Source organism: Prunus mume, linkage group LG5 (genome assembly GCF_029339155.1).
Source record: "Prunus mume cultivar Tortuosa linkage group LG5, ASM2933915v1, whole genome shotgun sequence".
In the NCBI taxonomy this organism is placed as follows: Eukaryota; Viridiplantae; Streptophyta; class Magnoliopsida; order Rosales; family Rosaceae; genus Prunus; species Prunus mume.
This window is the reverse complement of record NC_142702.1, coordinates 8,905,401-8,923,360: the sequence shown is the minus strand read 5'-3', so window position 1 is coordinate 8,923,360 and position 17,960 is coordinate 8,905,401. Positions and strand designations below refer to the sequence as shown.

Sequence of the window (17,960 nt, the reverse complement as noted above, 5' to 3'; positions counted from 1 at the left end):
TACGGCACTGAATTATTAAAAAGTTCACCCGTGACTCTCAAGATGTGAAACTGTCTGGCCGACAAAGACAATTGTTTGTATGTATTCTTGAGGAATGGCCAATAAAAACCCACTTGTTTAATGTGGGTTTTCCTCTGGAAAATGACTGATTTGAGCTTTATGAATTCTTAAGGTATCTTTTTTCTTTCCGAAACAACAATGCTTGCTTCATATGATGTGTAAATAACAGTACCCTTCTTTCTGGTGCGGCATATTTAATCCTCTACCTACTTGTATTCTTTTACTACCTTTGTAGAGCATATGAGCTCCCGTGAACCATTCAGAAACGCAAGCATTTTCATATGTCACTTTCTCTGGGCTATGTCTTCGAGGAAAATATTTAGCTCTTTCACTATAAGGAAACTTTTCTTCGAATTTAACACTTTGAATGAGGTAAATATTTGTGAGTCTATGTGTGTTAGGCTCTAATTGTTTTGAATTTGAGGAATGAACTGAAAAGGAGCCGTGCAATGTTCATCTCCGAGGGCTTCACCTCATGATAGCTAGCGTGTTAGTGAGTTAATACGATATTAACCACTTGTTTGGGTTCATTACACAATGTCATATCACGATTGGATTTGTCATTTTTCAAGTTATCGTTTCAATATCATCATTGCAAATAATTAATCAAATTAAAAATTATTTGATCATTTAATTATTATCGTGAAAATTTTCATTGTTCATAAAAAGTTGTGTTCATCTATTTATTAGTCAACAATTAGATAATTAGATGTTGTTTCATATGACTAATACTTGAGATCTACTTGACAGAATTACACCCACCAGAAGAACATGACTCACGAACAGCAATAGATGCTAGGGATGACAAATTGGAATTCCTTATAAATTATTATTATTATTATTGTTTTCTCGTGAAGAATTAATGAAACATATTGTAAATTTCCTTTCCTTTGGTATGTGTGTGTCAGTTTCTGACGTAAAAAGCAAAATGCAAACCTGACATTTCCTTGGAATTATCTGCACTCGTTCTGCCACACACTTATAAACATTTTGCTTTGGCCTTTGGGTCATGCAGAAAGTTCACAACTTCAATGCGCCATTACTACTACTTTTGAGGAATTTCCTAATTTATTGATCTGCCAAGCAGGGCAGTGATTAATTTCTTTTGGTCAAATTGCATTTGATCCCTTTTATTTTAATTATGACAATTTTAGTTTCGTAATTTTGTTTGTATGACAATCAAGTCATACAAATATAAAATTATTAAGAAAAATAAACAGAATTATTACTTTTTGAGTTGATTGGAAATATTTTTGAGAGACAGAAATGTCATCACATGTGAATTGGAAATACTTTTAATTCGAAATTATTATCACATTAAAAAAATATTATTAATTCGAAATACAGTAGTTTCAGGTTTGAATTTCGATAACATCTTTGTAGTGTGTGTGAGAAATTTTCATCATCTTATAATTTACACTATTAATTACATTAAAAAAAATATTAGAATGAAAAAATAATTAGAATTATAGAAAGAAAAAAATGTAATTCAATTGACGGTGCACTAAATAATTGGTTATCTACTTCATGTGAACTGCATGGACCACGTAGTACAGTGCTCAAGTACTAACTTATTTGGTGTTTCATGTTCGATTTTTTGAGGTGGATAGAGGAGGGCAAATTAGTTGTGTTAGGTAGAAAACTTTTCATGAGATCAAGTGGTTTTAATTCTTGTGGAGTAAAGAAGCCCTATGATTTTAGACCTAACTGGTTCTGTAGTTTGTAAGGAACTAGGTGGTACAGAAGTATTTTCCATGATTAGCACACTAAGTTTGTTGGGTTCAGATGTTTAATTAGTAAACATAACCAAAGAGAGAAAAGAAAAAAAAAAGTTGGAAAATAAATTGAAGGATAGATTTTGAAGGGGCTAAGTCAGTTTGGTGCAGTTGAAAATGTCATCATATTTTTGCTAGCAAAATCTGGTTTTCATTCCCCCAAAAGCTAAGTTTTAAGCCTTCCTGGAAGAAGTGAAGCAGAGAAAGAAGGGGAGAAATAGATTCATCTATTGAGTGTTGTTTCTGCAACTTGGGTTTTGTTGATGATTCTAATGGCAAAGCTAGTTTGCCATTCACATCTTCTTCTGCTCATCATAGTTTTCCTCTCTCTCCATCCTTCAAGCCAGCTACAACAACACACTCAGTCACAAACCCTTCTGAAGATCCAGCAGCTTCTCAACTACCCATCAGCCTTAACCAGCTTCAGCCATGGAAGCAACATCAGAGACTTCTGCAAAATTGAACCTACTCCATCTTTGACTCTATCCTGTTATGAAGGCAACATAACCCAGCTGCACATTATTGGCAACAATGGGTTTCCTCCACTGCCTCGTGATTTCTCAGCAGACTATTTCTTTGCCACTCTTGTTGGCTTACCAAGCTTGAAAGTGCTTTCACTGGTTTCTCTTGGTTTATGGGGGCCAATGCCTGCAAGTATTGGGCATTTGTCTTCACTGGAGATTCTCAATGTAAGCACAAATTACTTAAGTGGTACAGTTCCTCTCCAACTTTCATATCTGAGGAACCTTCAGACTCTCATACTTGACCATAACAAGTTCACTGGTCAAGTTCCAGGTTGGCTGCGTTCACTTCCAGTCTTGGCTGTTCTCAGTCTGAAAAACAATATGCTTAATGGCTCTTTGCCATATTCTTTGGCATCTTTACAAACTCTCAGAGTTCTCTGCCTATCAAGTAACTTCTTGTCAGGGGAAGTGCCTGATCTCAGAAACTTGACAAACTTGCAAGTTCTTGATTTGGAAGACAACTATTTTGGGCCCCATTTTCCAAGTATGCCTTCCAAGTTGGTCACACTTGTGCTAAGAAAGAACAAGTTTCGCTTGGGAATCCAGACTGCATTAGGCTCCTGCTATCAGCTCCAGAAGCTGGACATTTCATTGAATGGATTTGTAGGGCCATTTTTGTCATCATGGTTGTCACTGCCTTCCATTAAATATCTTGACATTGCTGAAAATAAACTCACTGGACTTCTCTTTAAGAACATGACTTGCAATTCTGAGCTTGCTTTTGTCAATTTATCCTCAAATCTTTTGTCAGGGGATTTGCCAACTTGTCTGAAAAGGGATTCTAAGAGCAGGGTTGTTCTGTATTCTGGGAATTGTTTAGTAAATGAAGATCAGAAGCAGCACCCTTCTTACTTGTGCCACAATGAAGCTCTGGCTGTGCGAATACCACCTCCTAGTGAGGAAAAGCATAGGAGAACTTATGGTAAACACGTTGTTTCATCAAGTGCAGTGGGAGGTATTGTGGGTGCAATTGCAGTTGTTGGTTTAGCTTTCATGGCTGCTAAGAAGTTTTATAGTGAGCAAACTACTAAAACTCCCCAAACAAGGTTAATTTCAGATACAGTCTCAGCAGTGAACACAGCTAAGCTACTCTCTGATGCAAGTAAGTTTAAATTTTCTACCTTTTTTTTTTTTTTTCTTTAATATTTTTATAGTTGTTCCTTTTGGTACCAACTTTTTGTTGCTTCTGTTTAATGTACGAGGATCAAGGCTGATTTTGCGAAGAAAATAAATGAAGAAGGGAACTTGCTGTATAGATTAGCAACCATTTCCATGTGATCTTTTTATTTTATTTGAGTAGCATGAAGGTTGAGATTTCCATAGAAGTCCAAGAACTAGACTGATGTATGTTTCCAGAAAATTCCAGGAAGAACTACTAATTATAGAAAATAGTTTCCAAAAACTATATTGCTACCCCAAAAAGACATATTAGTTTATTTTGGAGTCTTTAGGTTCGAACTAAGATGGAGAGAATTTTATTTTATTGTACCACCAATTCCTTATAGTTTTCCTTGGATATTCTGATATTCAGAAATATGGAGAATATGGTAAATCTTGTTCAGGTCCATGCTTTTCAGTTTCAAATGAAGCATTTTTCACATGCTATTTAGCGTGTTACAATTCGTGAATCTTTCATTTTTGCTATAATGATAAACTTGACAATTCTGGCTTATACATCCAGGAAAGCAATTTTTCTTGCTCAAATTGACTGCTCAAAATTTTATTCTTATTAAAACCCCAGGCACCACTTCATTCAAATTGGCAGTAGGTAAATAAATTAGCATCACTATTCCTTTTATAATAAGTCATAACACTAGAATCCTTTCTTTGCAGAATATATATCAGACACAATGAAGCTGGGAGCTAGCCTTCCTGCTTATAGAACTTTTGCTATGGAGGAGCTCCAGGAAGCCACCCATAACTTTGATGATTCAACATTACTAGGTGAAGGTTCACATGGACAGGTATTCATTCTTTATAGTTGCAAAACAATTCTAACTAATTCAGTACATCGTAATAGTAATACGATGTTCTCTCTTAATTTGCACCTGCTTTCACATTTTATGTTTCTTGCTTATATAATTCCATCCATTTGGATATGCAAAAGATCCTTTGTGGATTGAAGAACCTCAGATAAGAGAATCTATATTATGTAGATGTTGAATTTAAATACAATTTAGGACAAGATACATTTCAACAAGCTTTATCTAACTACTCGGGAATAAATAATATACAGGTCGGACTAGATTACGATGGCTCACCGATGCATGGTGGGGTCTAGGTTCTTGATTTTCATCTAGTCTCCAGTTCTTGGTACACAATTGAAGAACTACATAGTTGAAGCAACTTAAATACACACACTGACATATGTATGTGTGTATGAATGTGTATATAGATTTAGTAATCTCTATTTAATTTAGAGTTCATACTCCTCAAGAGCATTATGTAAATAGATTTAGGAATTACTTTGTAGAACTTCTGATATGCTTAAAACGTGAGACTTCTCCATCTTAAACAAGCTTCTGTTGAGTAAAGATTCCCTTTAAAACTCCAAGGTGGCCTCACATTTAATGAAAAAAGAGTAGAAATTGAAAGAGAACAAAAGACTAATTTGCAAAAGAGGTTGCAGGAGCAAATCTAGTCCTTTCAAGCAGCCTTTTTTAAGGTATGCTTCCAATTTAGGCGCGTCGGACACACTAACCTTATTATATCCATGTCATAACAAATAAGGTTACTTATGTATTTCCTGGTGTCCTTGAAACATATATTAAGATATGGTACTCCTGTTAAGTTATAATATATCAGCCTTTCAAATCGACCAAATTTTAAAAAAAAAATCCTTTGATTTTTGTTTAATTTGAATCAAACTTTCAACGATTGGATTGGATCCAAATCTGAAATGGTAATGGGAATTTTTCAAGGGCTGGTGAAACTCTGCTCGTTCTGAGAAGATACTCATTGATGTTATACCATCAGATAGATCTTATGCATATTGCAATGGTTCACGGAAAGTCTACTATAAATGTTAAAGTGGTCCAATACTTATCATTTGAATTTGTACAAGAATTTGGAATCTGTTTGTTCTAGTTAATTGTCCTATGCACTATTGACTGATATACTTTGTTCAAGAAATCTTGAGAGTTTTCAGCAAGCAATTTTCTTACTGTTACTGCTTCAAAATAAAATAACAATGCCAGATATATAGAGGGAAGCTCCCTGATGGAACCTTTGTTGCTATAAGAGGCTTGAAAATGAGAAAGAGGCAGAGTCCACAGGTCTACACACACCTCCTTGAGCAGATTTCAAAACTGAGACATAGCCATTTGGTTAGCGCTCTTGGACATTGCTTGGAGTGCCATCCAGATGATTCAGGCGTCAGTAGAGTATTTCTTATATTTGAGTTTGTTCCAAATGGAACGCTCAGAGGCTGCATCTCTGGTAAAGTTCTTTTCATGTACTTAATACTGCTAACTAGAACAAATGGATCGCATTTGCTAATGACCTTATAGTTTATTCCATGAAGATATATTGAATGTGCTCCTACTCTGAGCTTGATATATGAGCCATTGGTTTGCTATTCAGAGAGAGTGATTGCAGATTCAGATGTTATCTCATACTCTACACGTAACGCATATGAAACGAAGATAAATCAATCAAGTTATTGTTCAAAGTAATCTATAATATCTAATGCATCAAGTCCCAAATTTATCAACAATATTTCATATTTTTTAGAAGATTTCTAGGTGAGACCTAATCAATTGCTCAACATTGCATGCATGCCATACAGGTTGCAATGGAGAGTAAAACCCCACTCACTACTTTCTTCTTCTTCTTTTTCTTTGATTGATTTCCTCCCTCACTGTCTTAGCATTTTCAGCAATTAAATATTCATTGCTAACACTTAGTTTGGCAGAAGGACCTCCAGGACGGAAGCTTACCTGGCTGCAGAGAATAATAGCTGCAATTGGAGTTGCAAAGGGTATTCAGTTTCTGCATACAGGGATTGTTCCTGGTGTTAAATCAAATAATCTGAGGATAAAAAATGTCTTATTGGATCACGATCTTCATGTAAAAATAAGCAGCTATAACCTACCTCTTTTGGCTGAAAGCAGGGGAACGGTAAGACATAAAAAATATGTATCTGTTTGAGTGAATGCATCACCCTTGAGATTGTCCTGACTTAACTATTGCTTTTTAATCCTTCAGATGGGCACCACAGTTTCTTCTCCGGCACCAAAAGGAAGCATTCAACCGAGGTACTAACATGCTTACTTCCCCAAAATCATACACTACTTTTCTAAACTGAATTCCCTTTTCACGTTTATACACAAATGAACAAGACGAATAATTTCTCTGCCAAAAAATAAAAAAAGAAAGACCAACAATTTCAACTATCTAGACAAATCCTGCATGAATCTCTTGTACAACAAAATTATAAATTACTCCCTTCCGGTTCAGTTACTGATCATCAGTAGTAACAAGGGACCATCCTAAACGAAGTTAATCGTCATTGAATGTAGCTTCACGAAAATGCATTCCTTAGTCATTTCTCGTTTACCCAACCTCATTATTGTTTGGTTAAACCGTACATTGTCATTGGTGGTGCAAAATGCCAACAATACAATTGTTTCACTATCTCACAGAACTTAACTTTTAAATTTTTTTTATTCATTTTTGCATACTTTGTATATTGGTGATAGTTTCATAAGCAATTCCTGATCCAGTTTTCCCTTTTAATTTAGAAAATAGATCCAATTAAAAGAAGTGGAAGATTAAATTTTTCCTGCATCATCTTTTCCTCATATGCTTGGGATTGCATTCTTTATATATATACTATTTATCTTGATCCTTCATTTTCTGAAAAAAATTTCCATGTGAGGCCCCTGGAAACCTGAATAATGCCTTAGTAATTCTTTCAAAAAAATGCTAGTTATTTCAGAGAATGCATCTGTAACTACATATGCCATAAACTCATCTATGCATACAAGTAAACAACAGATGCACGCATACTGGGATTGCTTTGTTAATTGCCCGTCTTTTGCAGAGCAAGCCATGAGTGTAAGAATGATGTTTATGATATTGGAGTCATCTTGCTGGAAATCATTTTGGGGAGGCCTATCATGTTCCAAAATGAAGTCGGTGTTTTGAAAGACCTTGTGAGTGTTTTCTCTTAATCAATTGGTTCCCTTTGTTTACTCTAAAACTCTTACATTAAGATTAGGCTGCTACTACTTCCCAGTTAGAAAAGTTTGGAAAATTAAATCCTGCAAAGACCAAAAAATTGCATAGAACATATGCCCCTAGCTAAGCCCAACTTTTGTTTCATTACTGAATACTGACAGAACTGAAACACCCTGAAACATAAAATTTTCTTTCTCCAACTAAGCTAGCAATTTGGTTTTGGTTCTTATGAAGTTACAAGTAAGTTTAACGACTGATGATACGGGTCGAAGGAGCATTGTTGATCCAGCAGTGCACAAGGAGTGCTCCGATGAATCATTGAAGACAATGATGGAGATATGTGTGAGGTGTCTGTCCAAAGAGCCAACTGATAGGCCTTCTGTTGACGACATTCTGTGGAATTTGCAGTTTGCAGCACAAGTTCAGGATTCAGTAAGAGAAGACTATCTGAGTCATCAAGGCTCACCAGTTTCATCATCCCAACAAGTCTGACTTTCACCTTGCTACCTTTCCATGAATTAGAAGTTAGCAGGGCCAGTGTATGTAATGTACCATACAAGATGTATAAGTGTTCAGGTTTTAATGAGGCCACTTTGTCTGCACGTTGTCATATCTTATACTATATTCTTTATGTGTTTAATGAAATTCATTTTCTTAAAAAAAAAAGCTCCACAAGGCCTTAATTCCCTTTTCTTTTTTTATAAAAATGTTTAGTTATTTTATTTAGTTATGTTTTTTTTCACCTCATGATGAGCTCCAGGGTCCCACAAAAAGCCCAACCAAAATTTTGATGGACTTTGACGTTTCTGCTCTTAATGCTTGGAATTAAAGTGGTTGGTCAAAACAGTGCCTTACTCTGTCTAATCTTGTATTTGGAGATGGATAAATTGGTACCAAATGAACTTTCTTTGCAGTTCCAGTCCATTTGTTGTACTATGAAAATACTGTATCTGAGATGGTATTCTTTGTCTGGTAGTTCTTATACTGTATATGCTTTCATACGGATACGGGTAGCGATTTTGGCATTCCTTTAGCTTCTGCCGCTCCAAACTACGAAATTTATAATTTTTATACTCACAAAGGGATGCCAAAATTGCTACCCGTATCCGTGTCTTAAGTTTAATTCCCCTCTTTCCCTCCCCCAACATTACGATATTGACGGGGCATTCTAACTTGGACCCCATTGATCTAAAATCCATAATTGACACAGGCTGATCAATGAATTGTATGTACTCGGAGTTTATTCAAATCAGACTCAAGATTTTATTGTTATGGATAATCACTGACATTTCTTCATACTTTTACCTCCCATGATGGAGTGCTAAGGGGGGCTATGGATGTTCACATTGCAATATGAATACTTGATAAATGTTAGAGGGCTTGGAAAAATACATCAAATACAAAAAGTTTCACACGTTGAGAGATCAATCCTTCAAAATTTATGAAGGAAAAAACAATTAAGAGTTAGTATCCTGATCTCAACGGCTGTGGACTGCGGATTAAGAAAACTGTACCTTCAGTCGCAGAGTCGCATTTCTACCTTCCGAATATTAAACTCTCCTCCAAGGAATCGTTCCCTTTTATTTGTCACCATGGTCTTGGATTAAATTGAGATACATATACCATGTTATGTATGACTTGGTTGTTAAGAATTCAATTTGCCACCTGTTATAGGACCAAACCTTATACAACAATCTTGATGGCTGGCTACTCACTTTGTTCAAGAGAAAAGCTAAAGAAATGCCTGAAAATTGTCTCAACTAGCTTCTGCCTTCTTCCTCCACAACCAAATTAAGCTTAGAATGTAGACATGATAAGCATTCACTCCTGATTTTACTGAACAAAGACTGGGATATCGGTAGACAAACCGCAAACATAACTCTGTATATCAAACTCAATCAGTTGGTCACCTGGAACAATTGGGAGTGAGAGTGAGCTGCTGGGTTTGCTTGTAAAACTCGATCAGCATTTAGTGTTTGGGATTTAGTGTCTGATTTCTTTTGGAAAGCTTTAAAAATACCACCTCTAAGTATAGGTGCATTCTTATCAGGTTTGATACACAAGGTAGACCATATAGAACTCTTTGCAGCCTCATCTGGGTCATCAATTCTCAATGTCTTGGGTACCCAAAGGCACTGTTTTGTTTTTATTCCTGCCTGTACATTTGCATCTCTAGAATATTTTCCCGATCTTGGCAAGCTATTGCCTGAACATCTGCTGTTGCCATTGGAAGATGAAGGTGACAAGCTGCCATCAGATCCAACCAATTGAGCGTTCCATTTTCTAGCATCCAAGCTTGGCATGTAACCCTGGTATGAGGAAGGTGCAATTGGGAAAATGAAACTGGGAATACAAAAACCTGGAACTGTAACCATAGGCAGAGAACCCATATGGGAAGGATTAGGATTATTGCTATGAGGTCCAAACATCATCATGCCCCAACTTGGGTTCTCAGTCCATTGTGGAACAGGAAAATATTGCTCAGTATATGTAAGATTATAATCGTTTCTATATCTTGGCAGATCAACCTGCTCCATTTCTTTTCCCAGGCATGCATTTTGCTGTGAAGTAGTGGCTGTCAAGGAAGAGCTGGATGATGAGGGCTCCTCACTATTATCTCCAGCGGCTGCAGAGCCATCTTTAGAACTTCTCTTCTGGTCTTTATGATTAAGCGCAGTCGCTATAGATTCAACTAAAACTGTATCTGTGCCAGAATTTAAGACTTCCCTCATCCCATTGACAGGTTTTGGAGAGGCAGGAAGTTGAACAGGCAATAGATGCTGTTGGCCAACAAAGTTAAGGGTGTCTCCTTGGGTGACTGGTACTGCACTCGGTTCGCCCACAACTTGATACTGTGAAGATGAATGCTTATTCCTGTGCCGCCTAGTCCCTAAAGGAAGATTTCTTATTGTTCCCCCCGCTGTCCAATATCTTCGGCAGCTCTTGCAAAAGTGCCTCGGTTGGTATACACTATAATTATTAAAATAGCAAAACTTTGTTTTTAAGCTGTTGCAGCGAGGGCAAGGAAGAACCTTCTCTGGCTTTGTGAAAGACTTTTCTTTGCCTTCATCAGTATCACTTGCAATGCAATCTTCTTCTGGATTACAATCAACTTCACCCTCATTCTCCAATATTTGACCATGGTGATTGTTTTCACTGCCTTTATCTAGTTCAAAAAATTGATCTTGCTTGCAGGATACTTTCACAGAAGGGTCCTCCATTTCTCTACACTCACTCTGAAAATTGAAAATTTTGATTGTTTACGGCACTCAAATCGCAATAACAGCAAGTTATAGTTAATTCTCCGCATGTACAACAAGGAATTCGGCATCAAAGATGAGCAATAACATCAATTACATGCATTAATAAAAATTAAGTTCATGGCCAAGAAAAAGCTAAAAACAAATGATAGTTACAAAATGAAGCTGCAGCCACATGCCCAGATACTATATACCAAGTTACAATCTATATAAATCTCCTCACATCATCCACACATTATCAAATTATGATTTCCAAAATAACTAATCACGAATGAGAAACAAAAACAAAATGTGGGTTCATGCTTATTTTTATTGGTGGGAGGAAATTTGGTTGAAATCTTTCTATAAGCTGCCCCTTCTGCTTGTAAAGCAAATCCAGCAAAACTTTATGGTATTTAACATTTTAAGTAATATGAAGGAAGAACACAACGTCCTGAAATTCGAAACATAACAATTTAAAAGCTAAACAAAGCAGTCAGTTATATGTGATTTTCTACAAAATAGAAAAAAGAATATTGTAGAGCAGTAGAAGCCCAGATACCAAAACTGGAAAACAGAGTAGAAAAAAGGAAAAAACGCAGAGACTTGTTATGAAAACAAAATAAAGCAACCCAAAGAAGCTCAGAGTCGATTGGCATATGAAGCTTACCATGGCAGCTTTGGGCATATCTGCAACCCAACATTCTTCGTTGGAATTATGTACGGACATATCCGGAATCTGGCGTTCCGGCACCAGAATATTCCTCCCGAAGAGCTTAATGGCTGGATCTCTCACTGCAGACATTGCCTCAGGTTGGAATCGCAGAGTCACAGTATGACAAAAAGCTCCAAATGAAACAGCAAGACGCAGTAAAACTTACTTGCAAGGGGGATAGCAAAACATCTCGGCTAACCGTTACATGGAAGTGTTCTATGACTTAACCCACCACCAAAAGTGTTATTATTTGCTTAAGGCAAAAAGTCGCTTTTAATCTGTGTAGTTTACCATTTTTACCATCATGTAGTTTCAATTTGACTAATTTTATCAAGACTTAATTCTTCTGATCTTGAAACGTTGGTCGATTCTCACTTTACTGCTATGGAAGTTAAAGTGGCCCACTTTGCCTCGACCAAAATTTGATGTCCCACCTACATCAATTTTATCCAAAAATCTGTTAAGTTCGATGACGTGGCAAGGGTGTTTTAGTAATTTTGTGCACCTAAGTTTTTTATTCATAAATTTAAGTGGGTAATGTGTCAAAGTCGAGCCCACCTCCATCATGAATAAAAAAAATTAATAAAAAAGTAATTACTTTAAAAAATTAAAATACAAACATAAAATTTAAAACTTTTAAAAATTGATCTCTCTCTCTCTCTCTCTCTCATATCTTAAACTAACCTTCCTGATACACAGTGATCTGACCAACACCAGAACCCCCAAGAACCATTTTCCCAAAATAGTTTACAAGATTGCAAGCTGAGAGAATATCAACAGCGAAGAGATTATCCTGTCGAAAGTCACAACATTAAGAAATACAAATGCATGTACTAAGAACAATTGTAGCAAACACATTTCATTATATACATGAATGTACCAAAGAGGGGCTCCTTGCTATTTTTCTGGGAATAACAAAAATGTTGTTTCCAAAATAACTCTATTCTTCTAGATGGAGATAATTGGCAGCCCAACTCTTTCTCTCTCTCTTCGTTGTTTTGGGATGGGAGGCACGAAACTTGAAAGCTAATTAATGGGTATGGGGGTTGGGGTTCTATGGGAGTGGGGTAGAAAAAACAGAGGGAGGGTTGTTGTTTTGATTTTTGGGATGGATGGGTTGTTTTGATTTTTGCGGAGGGGTGGGTTTTTGGGTTTTGCCCAGGGAGAGTGGTTTACCAGGAGGAGGCGATGGGTTTTGGGTTCTGCGCAAGGAGGGTGGGGTTGTGTGGAGGAATAGGTTCTGGGTTCTGCGTAGGTTGGGATGGGTTGTAGGTGGGGGTGATGGCTTTCCAAGTTACGCACAGGAGAAGGGTGGGTTGCGGGTTGTGGGAGCTTTGGGTTTACAGTGCGTGGGGGTTACAAGGACAGAGAAGGAAGGGAGGATTTGGTGCGATTGGGGGAGCGAGGGATGTGTTGGGTTTTTTTTGGGAAATAGCGCAAAATACCACCTTTTTTTATAATTTTTTGTCAAAATACCACCATATTCTAATTTTTTTTTTTACAACTATCACCTATAAATATATAATTATTGTCCACTTATTGCTGATTTTTCACACGTTCAGAAATTTTGTTCTCTTTTAGCTCACTCAGCTCTCTCTCTCTCTTTGGCACAGCTCTCTTTCTCTTTGGTATCTGTCTATCGCAGCTCTCTATGTCTCTCTTGGCTCTCTCACTCTCTCTAGCGCAACTCTCTGTCTCTCTCTTTGCTCTCTTTCTCTAGGGCAACTCTTTCTCTCTTTAGCTTCGTCCCGTCTCTTTCTCCCCCTATTCGCTCTCTTGTTGTCTGTATGGAATCACGAACCCCTCCCTTGACCCCATATGTTAGGTATGTCTTCTGAAGAACTGCTTGCAACCTTGAAGCTCTAGTGGATTGCCGACCTTGAAAAGGTAGTATTGATGGTTATTTTCGTAATATCAGTGGGATTATGTGAAATGGGTTATATTTTGATTGTTTGGGTTTGTGTTAAATTCATTTTGGCTTTAATTGCTTTGGGTTAGGTTTTGTTGAATATTCATGCTCATTCATCTGGGTTTGTACCAATTGCATTTAGATTGGTCTGGATATATGAATCTTGAAACTTGGGATTTTCTATTTGATGTAGTAGATCTGTATAGTGTGATTCTGATGTGTTAGTGGTGTACTGCTGTTGTGGTCCTATTATTTTACTGTCGTATTGCTGTTATATTGCTGTTATATTGCCATTATATTGCTGTTATATTGGCATTGTATTGTTTTGTTATTGTGGTTATATTGTGTTAATGAAATGTTGTTTTGTCATGGTCAGAAATGGAGACAATTGTTATTCTTGTGTGCTACAATGGAAAATGGGTCACCTCGAAGAAGATGTGCAAATACGAAGGGGGTGACTCAACCATCAAATTTGCTTGTTGGGTGTGTGCATCAGATTGGTAATACAAACAGCAGGGAAGACAAGGTTTGGTTAAAGTTATCAGTTTTGGTGCCCTCGAATGAGTGAAAGCACATAAAGATTGAGGACGATGATGATGTAAATTTTTTTATGAAGTACAATTATGAGGTAACACCTTCAAAACTAGCTCCCTTACTCGTGATTATAGAAGATAAAGGACTGACAAATGAAGTAGTTGATAGTACGCATATCACGACAGATAGTAGTAAGATGGGTCGTTCTTCAATTGCCATTGTTGAAAGCAATGAAGTAACTTGGAATAATACAAATGTCACTGATGTGGGAGGTGAAGTAGGGACATATTTTATGGATATGATTGATTTTAGCGAGGTGGAGGAGATGCACGGGGGTGATAATGATACTGAAAGAAATGAAGTGTCAGTGTACTCTGCCCCTCCTATTTTGGTATGCTTGAACACATCTGCCCAATTGCCAGTAATGCGTTTAGGAGGAGAATCTGAATCCACTCGTGAACATTATTGGAGTCAAATGGGTGAACAGAACCGGTACAATGAAGCCGGTGTAAATGATGGAGAAGCATATTTGGACAGCGGGTTTTCGTGAAGTGATTGGAATCCGAAAATTACAGTTGGGCAAATTTTCTCTAGTAAGAAAGCATTGTTGACGGAGTTACGGTTGACGGCATTAAGAGGCCATTTTGAATTTAAGGTGTAATTCTCTTGCACTAAGAGGTTGCTTGTGGTTTGTTATCAACGTCCATGCCCATGGCGGGTCCGAGCATCGAGAATTGGAGAATACAGCTTCATGATTGTGAGGTGTACAACTGTCCATGAATGTGATTTGAGGTTCGTAAGTGACGAGCATCGTCAAGCAACCGCAACACTTGTAGCCACTTCATTTAAAAGGAAGTTTAAGGATTCTCGGACAATATACACACCAAGTGACATTATGAGAGATGTGAAACACAACTTTGGTTTCACCATATATTATTCGAAAGGTTGGAAAGCAAGGGAGTTAGCTCTATTGTCCATTAGAGGATCAACAAAGGAGGCATATTATATCCTTCTAGCTTATTGCTATGAATTGGAGCGTATGAATCCCGGCACAAAAACACACATCCAAACTGATGAGAGCAATCACTTTGTGTGTTTATTTATGGCGGTTGGCGCATGTATTAGAGGGTTTCGTTCTTCCATGCGCCCAGTGATAGCCGTGGTGCCACTCATTTAAAATCCAAGTACAAGGGTGTTATGTTTGTAGCAAATGCATTCGATGGTAATCGAAATATATATCCTCTTGCTTTTGGGATCGGTGATTTGGAGACGGATGCATCATGGCATTGGTTTTTCACTAAACTTCATGAAGCCATTGGTGAGTGTCCCAATCTTGTTATTATTTCTGATCACAATGTTAGCATAGAGAATGTGTGAAACAAAGTTTTTCCAACTGCGCAACATGGCATATGATTTTATCATATGAAGAGGAACATGAAATGCACTTGCAAGTTGAAAAAGCGTGATCAAATACTTATGCACTTTGAGCAGCTGCGAAATCTTATTCCATTGCTGAATTTGATTGTCATTTTCGCAAGATCAAGTGAAAGGAACATGTTGCTCAATATCTTGAAGAGGCAGGGTTACATAAGTGGTCTAGAGCTCACATGGATGGACGCCGCTACAATGTAATGACAACAAATATTGCGGAGTCAATCAACTCAGTCCTTAGGTTTGCAAGGATGCTGCCACTGGTTCATTTGATAAGGGAAATTATTAATCTCCTTGTGAAATGGTTCACCGAACGTCCTGAGTTGGCTTTGAATTGCACAACAACATTGTGCCCCAATTTTGGAGAGAAGAAGTTGAGGAATAGGTTGGAGGATGCTGGAAGGATGAATGTCGTTAAAGTAAATAACGCACAGTTTAATGTTTTGGACGGTGATATGCAATGCCTCGTAGATTTGACGAACAACAGTTGTAGTTGTAGAAAGTTTCAGCTTGAGCAGCTACCTTGCAAGCATGTAGTTGTAGTTTGCCGCTTCTTGAAAGTAAATGTATACTCGAAGGCTTCTCGGTATTACACTCAGAAAACCTAGATGGATGCTTATTCGGATAGCATCTACCTTGTACAGCCTCACGGAATGTGGGATATTCCTGAAGATGTTCGAAGTCGAGTTGTGCTGCCTCCCATGGCAAGGGTCATGCCAGGCAGACGAAAGAAGATAAGAATTCCCTCGCAAGGAGAGGGCACCATTACAAGAAAGTGCTCAAGGTGCGGTTCCGCAGGCCACAATAAAAGCACCTGTAAAAACAATATTCCATTGCCAATGTAACTTAGACAATATCATTTGTGTTGCTTTGGTAGGTTATGTAAATTTTACTTTTATTTGTGGTGGGTTTTGTGTTATGTTGAATGGGAATTCTTTTAAATTTGCATAATTTGGGTTGCATTACTAAACAGCATGTTGTATTGCTTCCAGATTGCTATTATATTGTATTGTTATTGTACTGGTATTGCCATTGAAATGTAAATTGTGAGTGCGAAATTAAAGGGCCTGTAATGTAATTCGAAATGGATATGAAACATTAAAGTTCTTAGAATTCCTTTATTACATAGTTACCGTGATACTCCGACTATACCTTTTATGATTACAAATTCGGCCGATGCATGGGCCAGATGTGGGGCAAATTCAAGGTGAAATGTCCTATGTGTTTGACTACATATGGTCAACAGATCGCGATATTATCTATCATATTGATACTATCGCAATATGAAATTTAAAAAAAAAATTATTCACTTCAAGTCACACACACAGAGGATGAAACCCTTCCCCAACGGCAGTCATCGGTTTGTGATTAGTGCCTATGGACTCTGGTATTTATAAGTCTTCCAACCTGTTTTGTAAAATAAAAATTAATTACTTAGTGTTCTATATTGTTGCTCAAATAATTCATTACTTAATGTCATGAATTTCTTCCATATTTAATCCATTTCATGTTATTGCTTATTTAATTCGAAGGTTCATTATAAGTACTGAAATTACTAACTTTCCCTTGAAATTGTTGCTTCATTACTTAAATGTCGATAATCCTTCTATTTATTTCATATTTAATTGTTCCTTTCATAACTTTATTTTTGTTCTTAGTACAAATTTGCATTTATTTATAGTGTCCGTGGTTTGCATCCAATTGTTATTAGAATCGATATATTTCCGATATTTCCATGGATATTTCCGTGCTTAAGAACCACCCATCTTTCTGAAACCCTCCATAATTACGACATTTGCTACAGTACAGCTTTACCATTACTCAGATGTAGAGGTTATATTTTATAGTGCCAATCAATAAAGCAGCAATAAAACCACAATATAAGTACATTATGATTCCAATATGCGGCAATAAAGCTTCAATATAACTACAATATAAATACATAATGCTTTCAATATGAGGGCAATCAACGTACAATAAGCACACATCCACTTCACAGCACTTCAAATTTATACAAACTTACTAATTTGCCACTCAACGGTGAGAATAAGAGGAAGGCGTAAACAAGGCACCACATTCATACAAAAGCCATTCCGTGTCCACATAATGTTTCGAACCCGTACTTACCCTGACCCGGCTACACAAAGCCTACCAAAATCCAAATGTTTACAGGTCCATCAATAGATCCATGTCCTTTGTCTTCTTCCTTGCTACATGCACAAGGCTATGATCACCCATTCCCTGGCCACACCTATTCAGCACCTCCCAGACACCAGCAACATCTATTTCGCTCCAATTGTAGTCTGGTGAGATGACGAAAGCATAATCTCGGAACATCTCGAACCCATTGTTAAAACATTCAACCATTTCATGGTTAAATTCTTCAGATTTAGTGAATTTGTGGACAACATCTTTCTTTGTTTCTTCCAATTTTAACTTCAACGAGTCTAACTTTGCGCTCCAAATTTTTGCTTTCATTGTTTGCTTCACTTCTCCAGCATATGCTTTGTTCAGCTTGTTCGTCAAGTTCCCCATCACCTGGCCATGAATATCACATTTCGTTTCCCACCAATCCGTAGTCGTACACAAATA

At 37.2% G+C, this 17,960-nt stretch overlaps 2 protein-coding genes and 1 pseudogene across 3 annotated transcripts; 2 read left to right on the top strand and 1 right to left on the bottom strand.

The window, feature by feature from the left end:
* Positions 1-1,660: 1,660 nt before the first annotated feature.
* On the top strand, positions 1,661-8,142 carry LOC103330963 (putative inactive leucine-rich repeat receptor-like protein kinase At3g03770). Its single transcript, XM_089052531.1, has 7 exons — positions 1,661-3,461; positions 4,193-4,323; positions 5,557-5,797; positions 6,273-6,478; positions 6,566-6,615; positions 7,404-7,515; positions 7,775-8,142. The coding sequence occupies exons 1-7, from the start codon at positions 2,099-2,101 to the stop codon at positions 8,030-8,032; spliced, it is 2,361 nt and encodes a 786-aa protein (XP_088908657.1). The 5' UTR covers positions 1,661-2,098; the 3' UTR covers positions 8,033-8,142.
* A 738-nt stretch (positions 8,143-8,880) lies between these two features.
* Positions 8,881-11,700, bottom strand: LOC103330954 (cyclic dof factor 1-like). 2 transcript variants are annotated; one of them, XM_089052533.1, is made up of 3 exons: positions 11,661-11,691; positions 11,450-11,574; positions 8,881-10,776 (listed from the first exon to the last, which is right to left on the bottom strand). In XM_089052533.1, coding segments are annotated over exons 1-3 (1,464 nt in total). In that variant the 5' UTR covers positions 11,662-11,691; the 3' UTR covers positions 8,881-9,438. The 2 variants fall into 2 exon arrangements, with proteins under 2 accessions (XP_088908659.1, XP_008231782.1); XM_008233560.2 differs by having other exon boundaries at positions 11,450-11,700.
* Positions 11,701-13,781: 2,081 nt separating this feature from the next.
* On the top strand, positions 13,782-16,213 carry LOC148916829 (uncharacterized; annotated as a pseudogene).
* The last annotated feature ends 1,747 nt before the right edge of the window (positions 16,214-17,960 follow it).

Bases quoted from the DNA above. Each gene is read 5' to 3' on its own strand.
- LOC103330963 (XM_089052531.1), top strand. From the start codon at position 2,099: ATGATTCTAATGGCAAAGCTAGTTTGCCATTCACATCTTCTTCTGCTC. The intron at 4,324-5,556 runs GTATTCATTCTT...TAACAATGCCAG, and splicing joins GTGAAGGTTCACATGGACAG to ATATATAGAGGGAAGCTCCC. The intron at 7,516-7,774 runs GTGAGTGTTTTC...GTTCTTATGAAG, and splicing joins TCGGTGTTTTGAAAGACCTT to TTACAAGTAAGTTTAACGAC.
- LOC103330954 (XM_008233560.2), bottom strand. From the start codon at position 11,584: ATGTCTGCAGTGAGAGATCCAGCCATTAAGCTCTTCGGGAGGAATATT. The intron at 10,777-11,449 runs GTAAGCTTCATA...TTCAATTTTCAG, and splicing joins ATATGCCCAAAGCTGCCATG to AGTGAGTGTAGAGAAATGGA.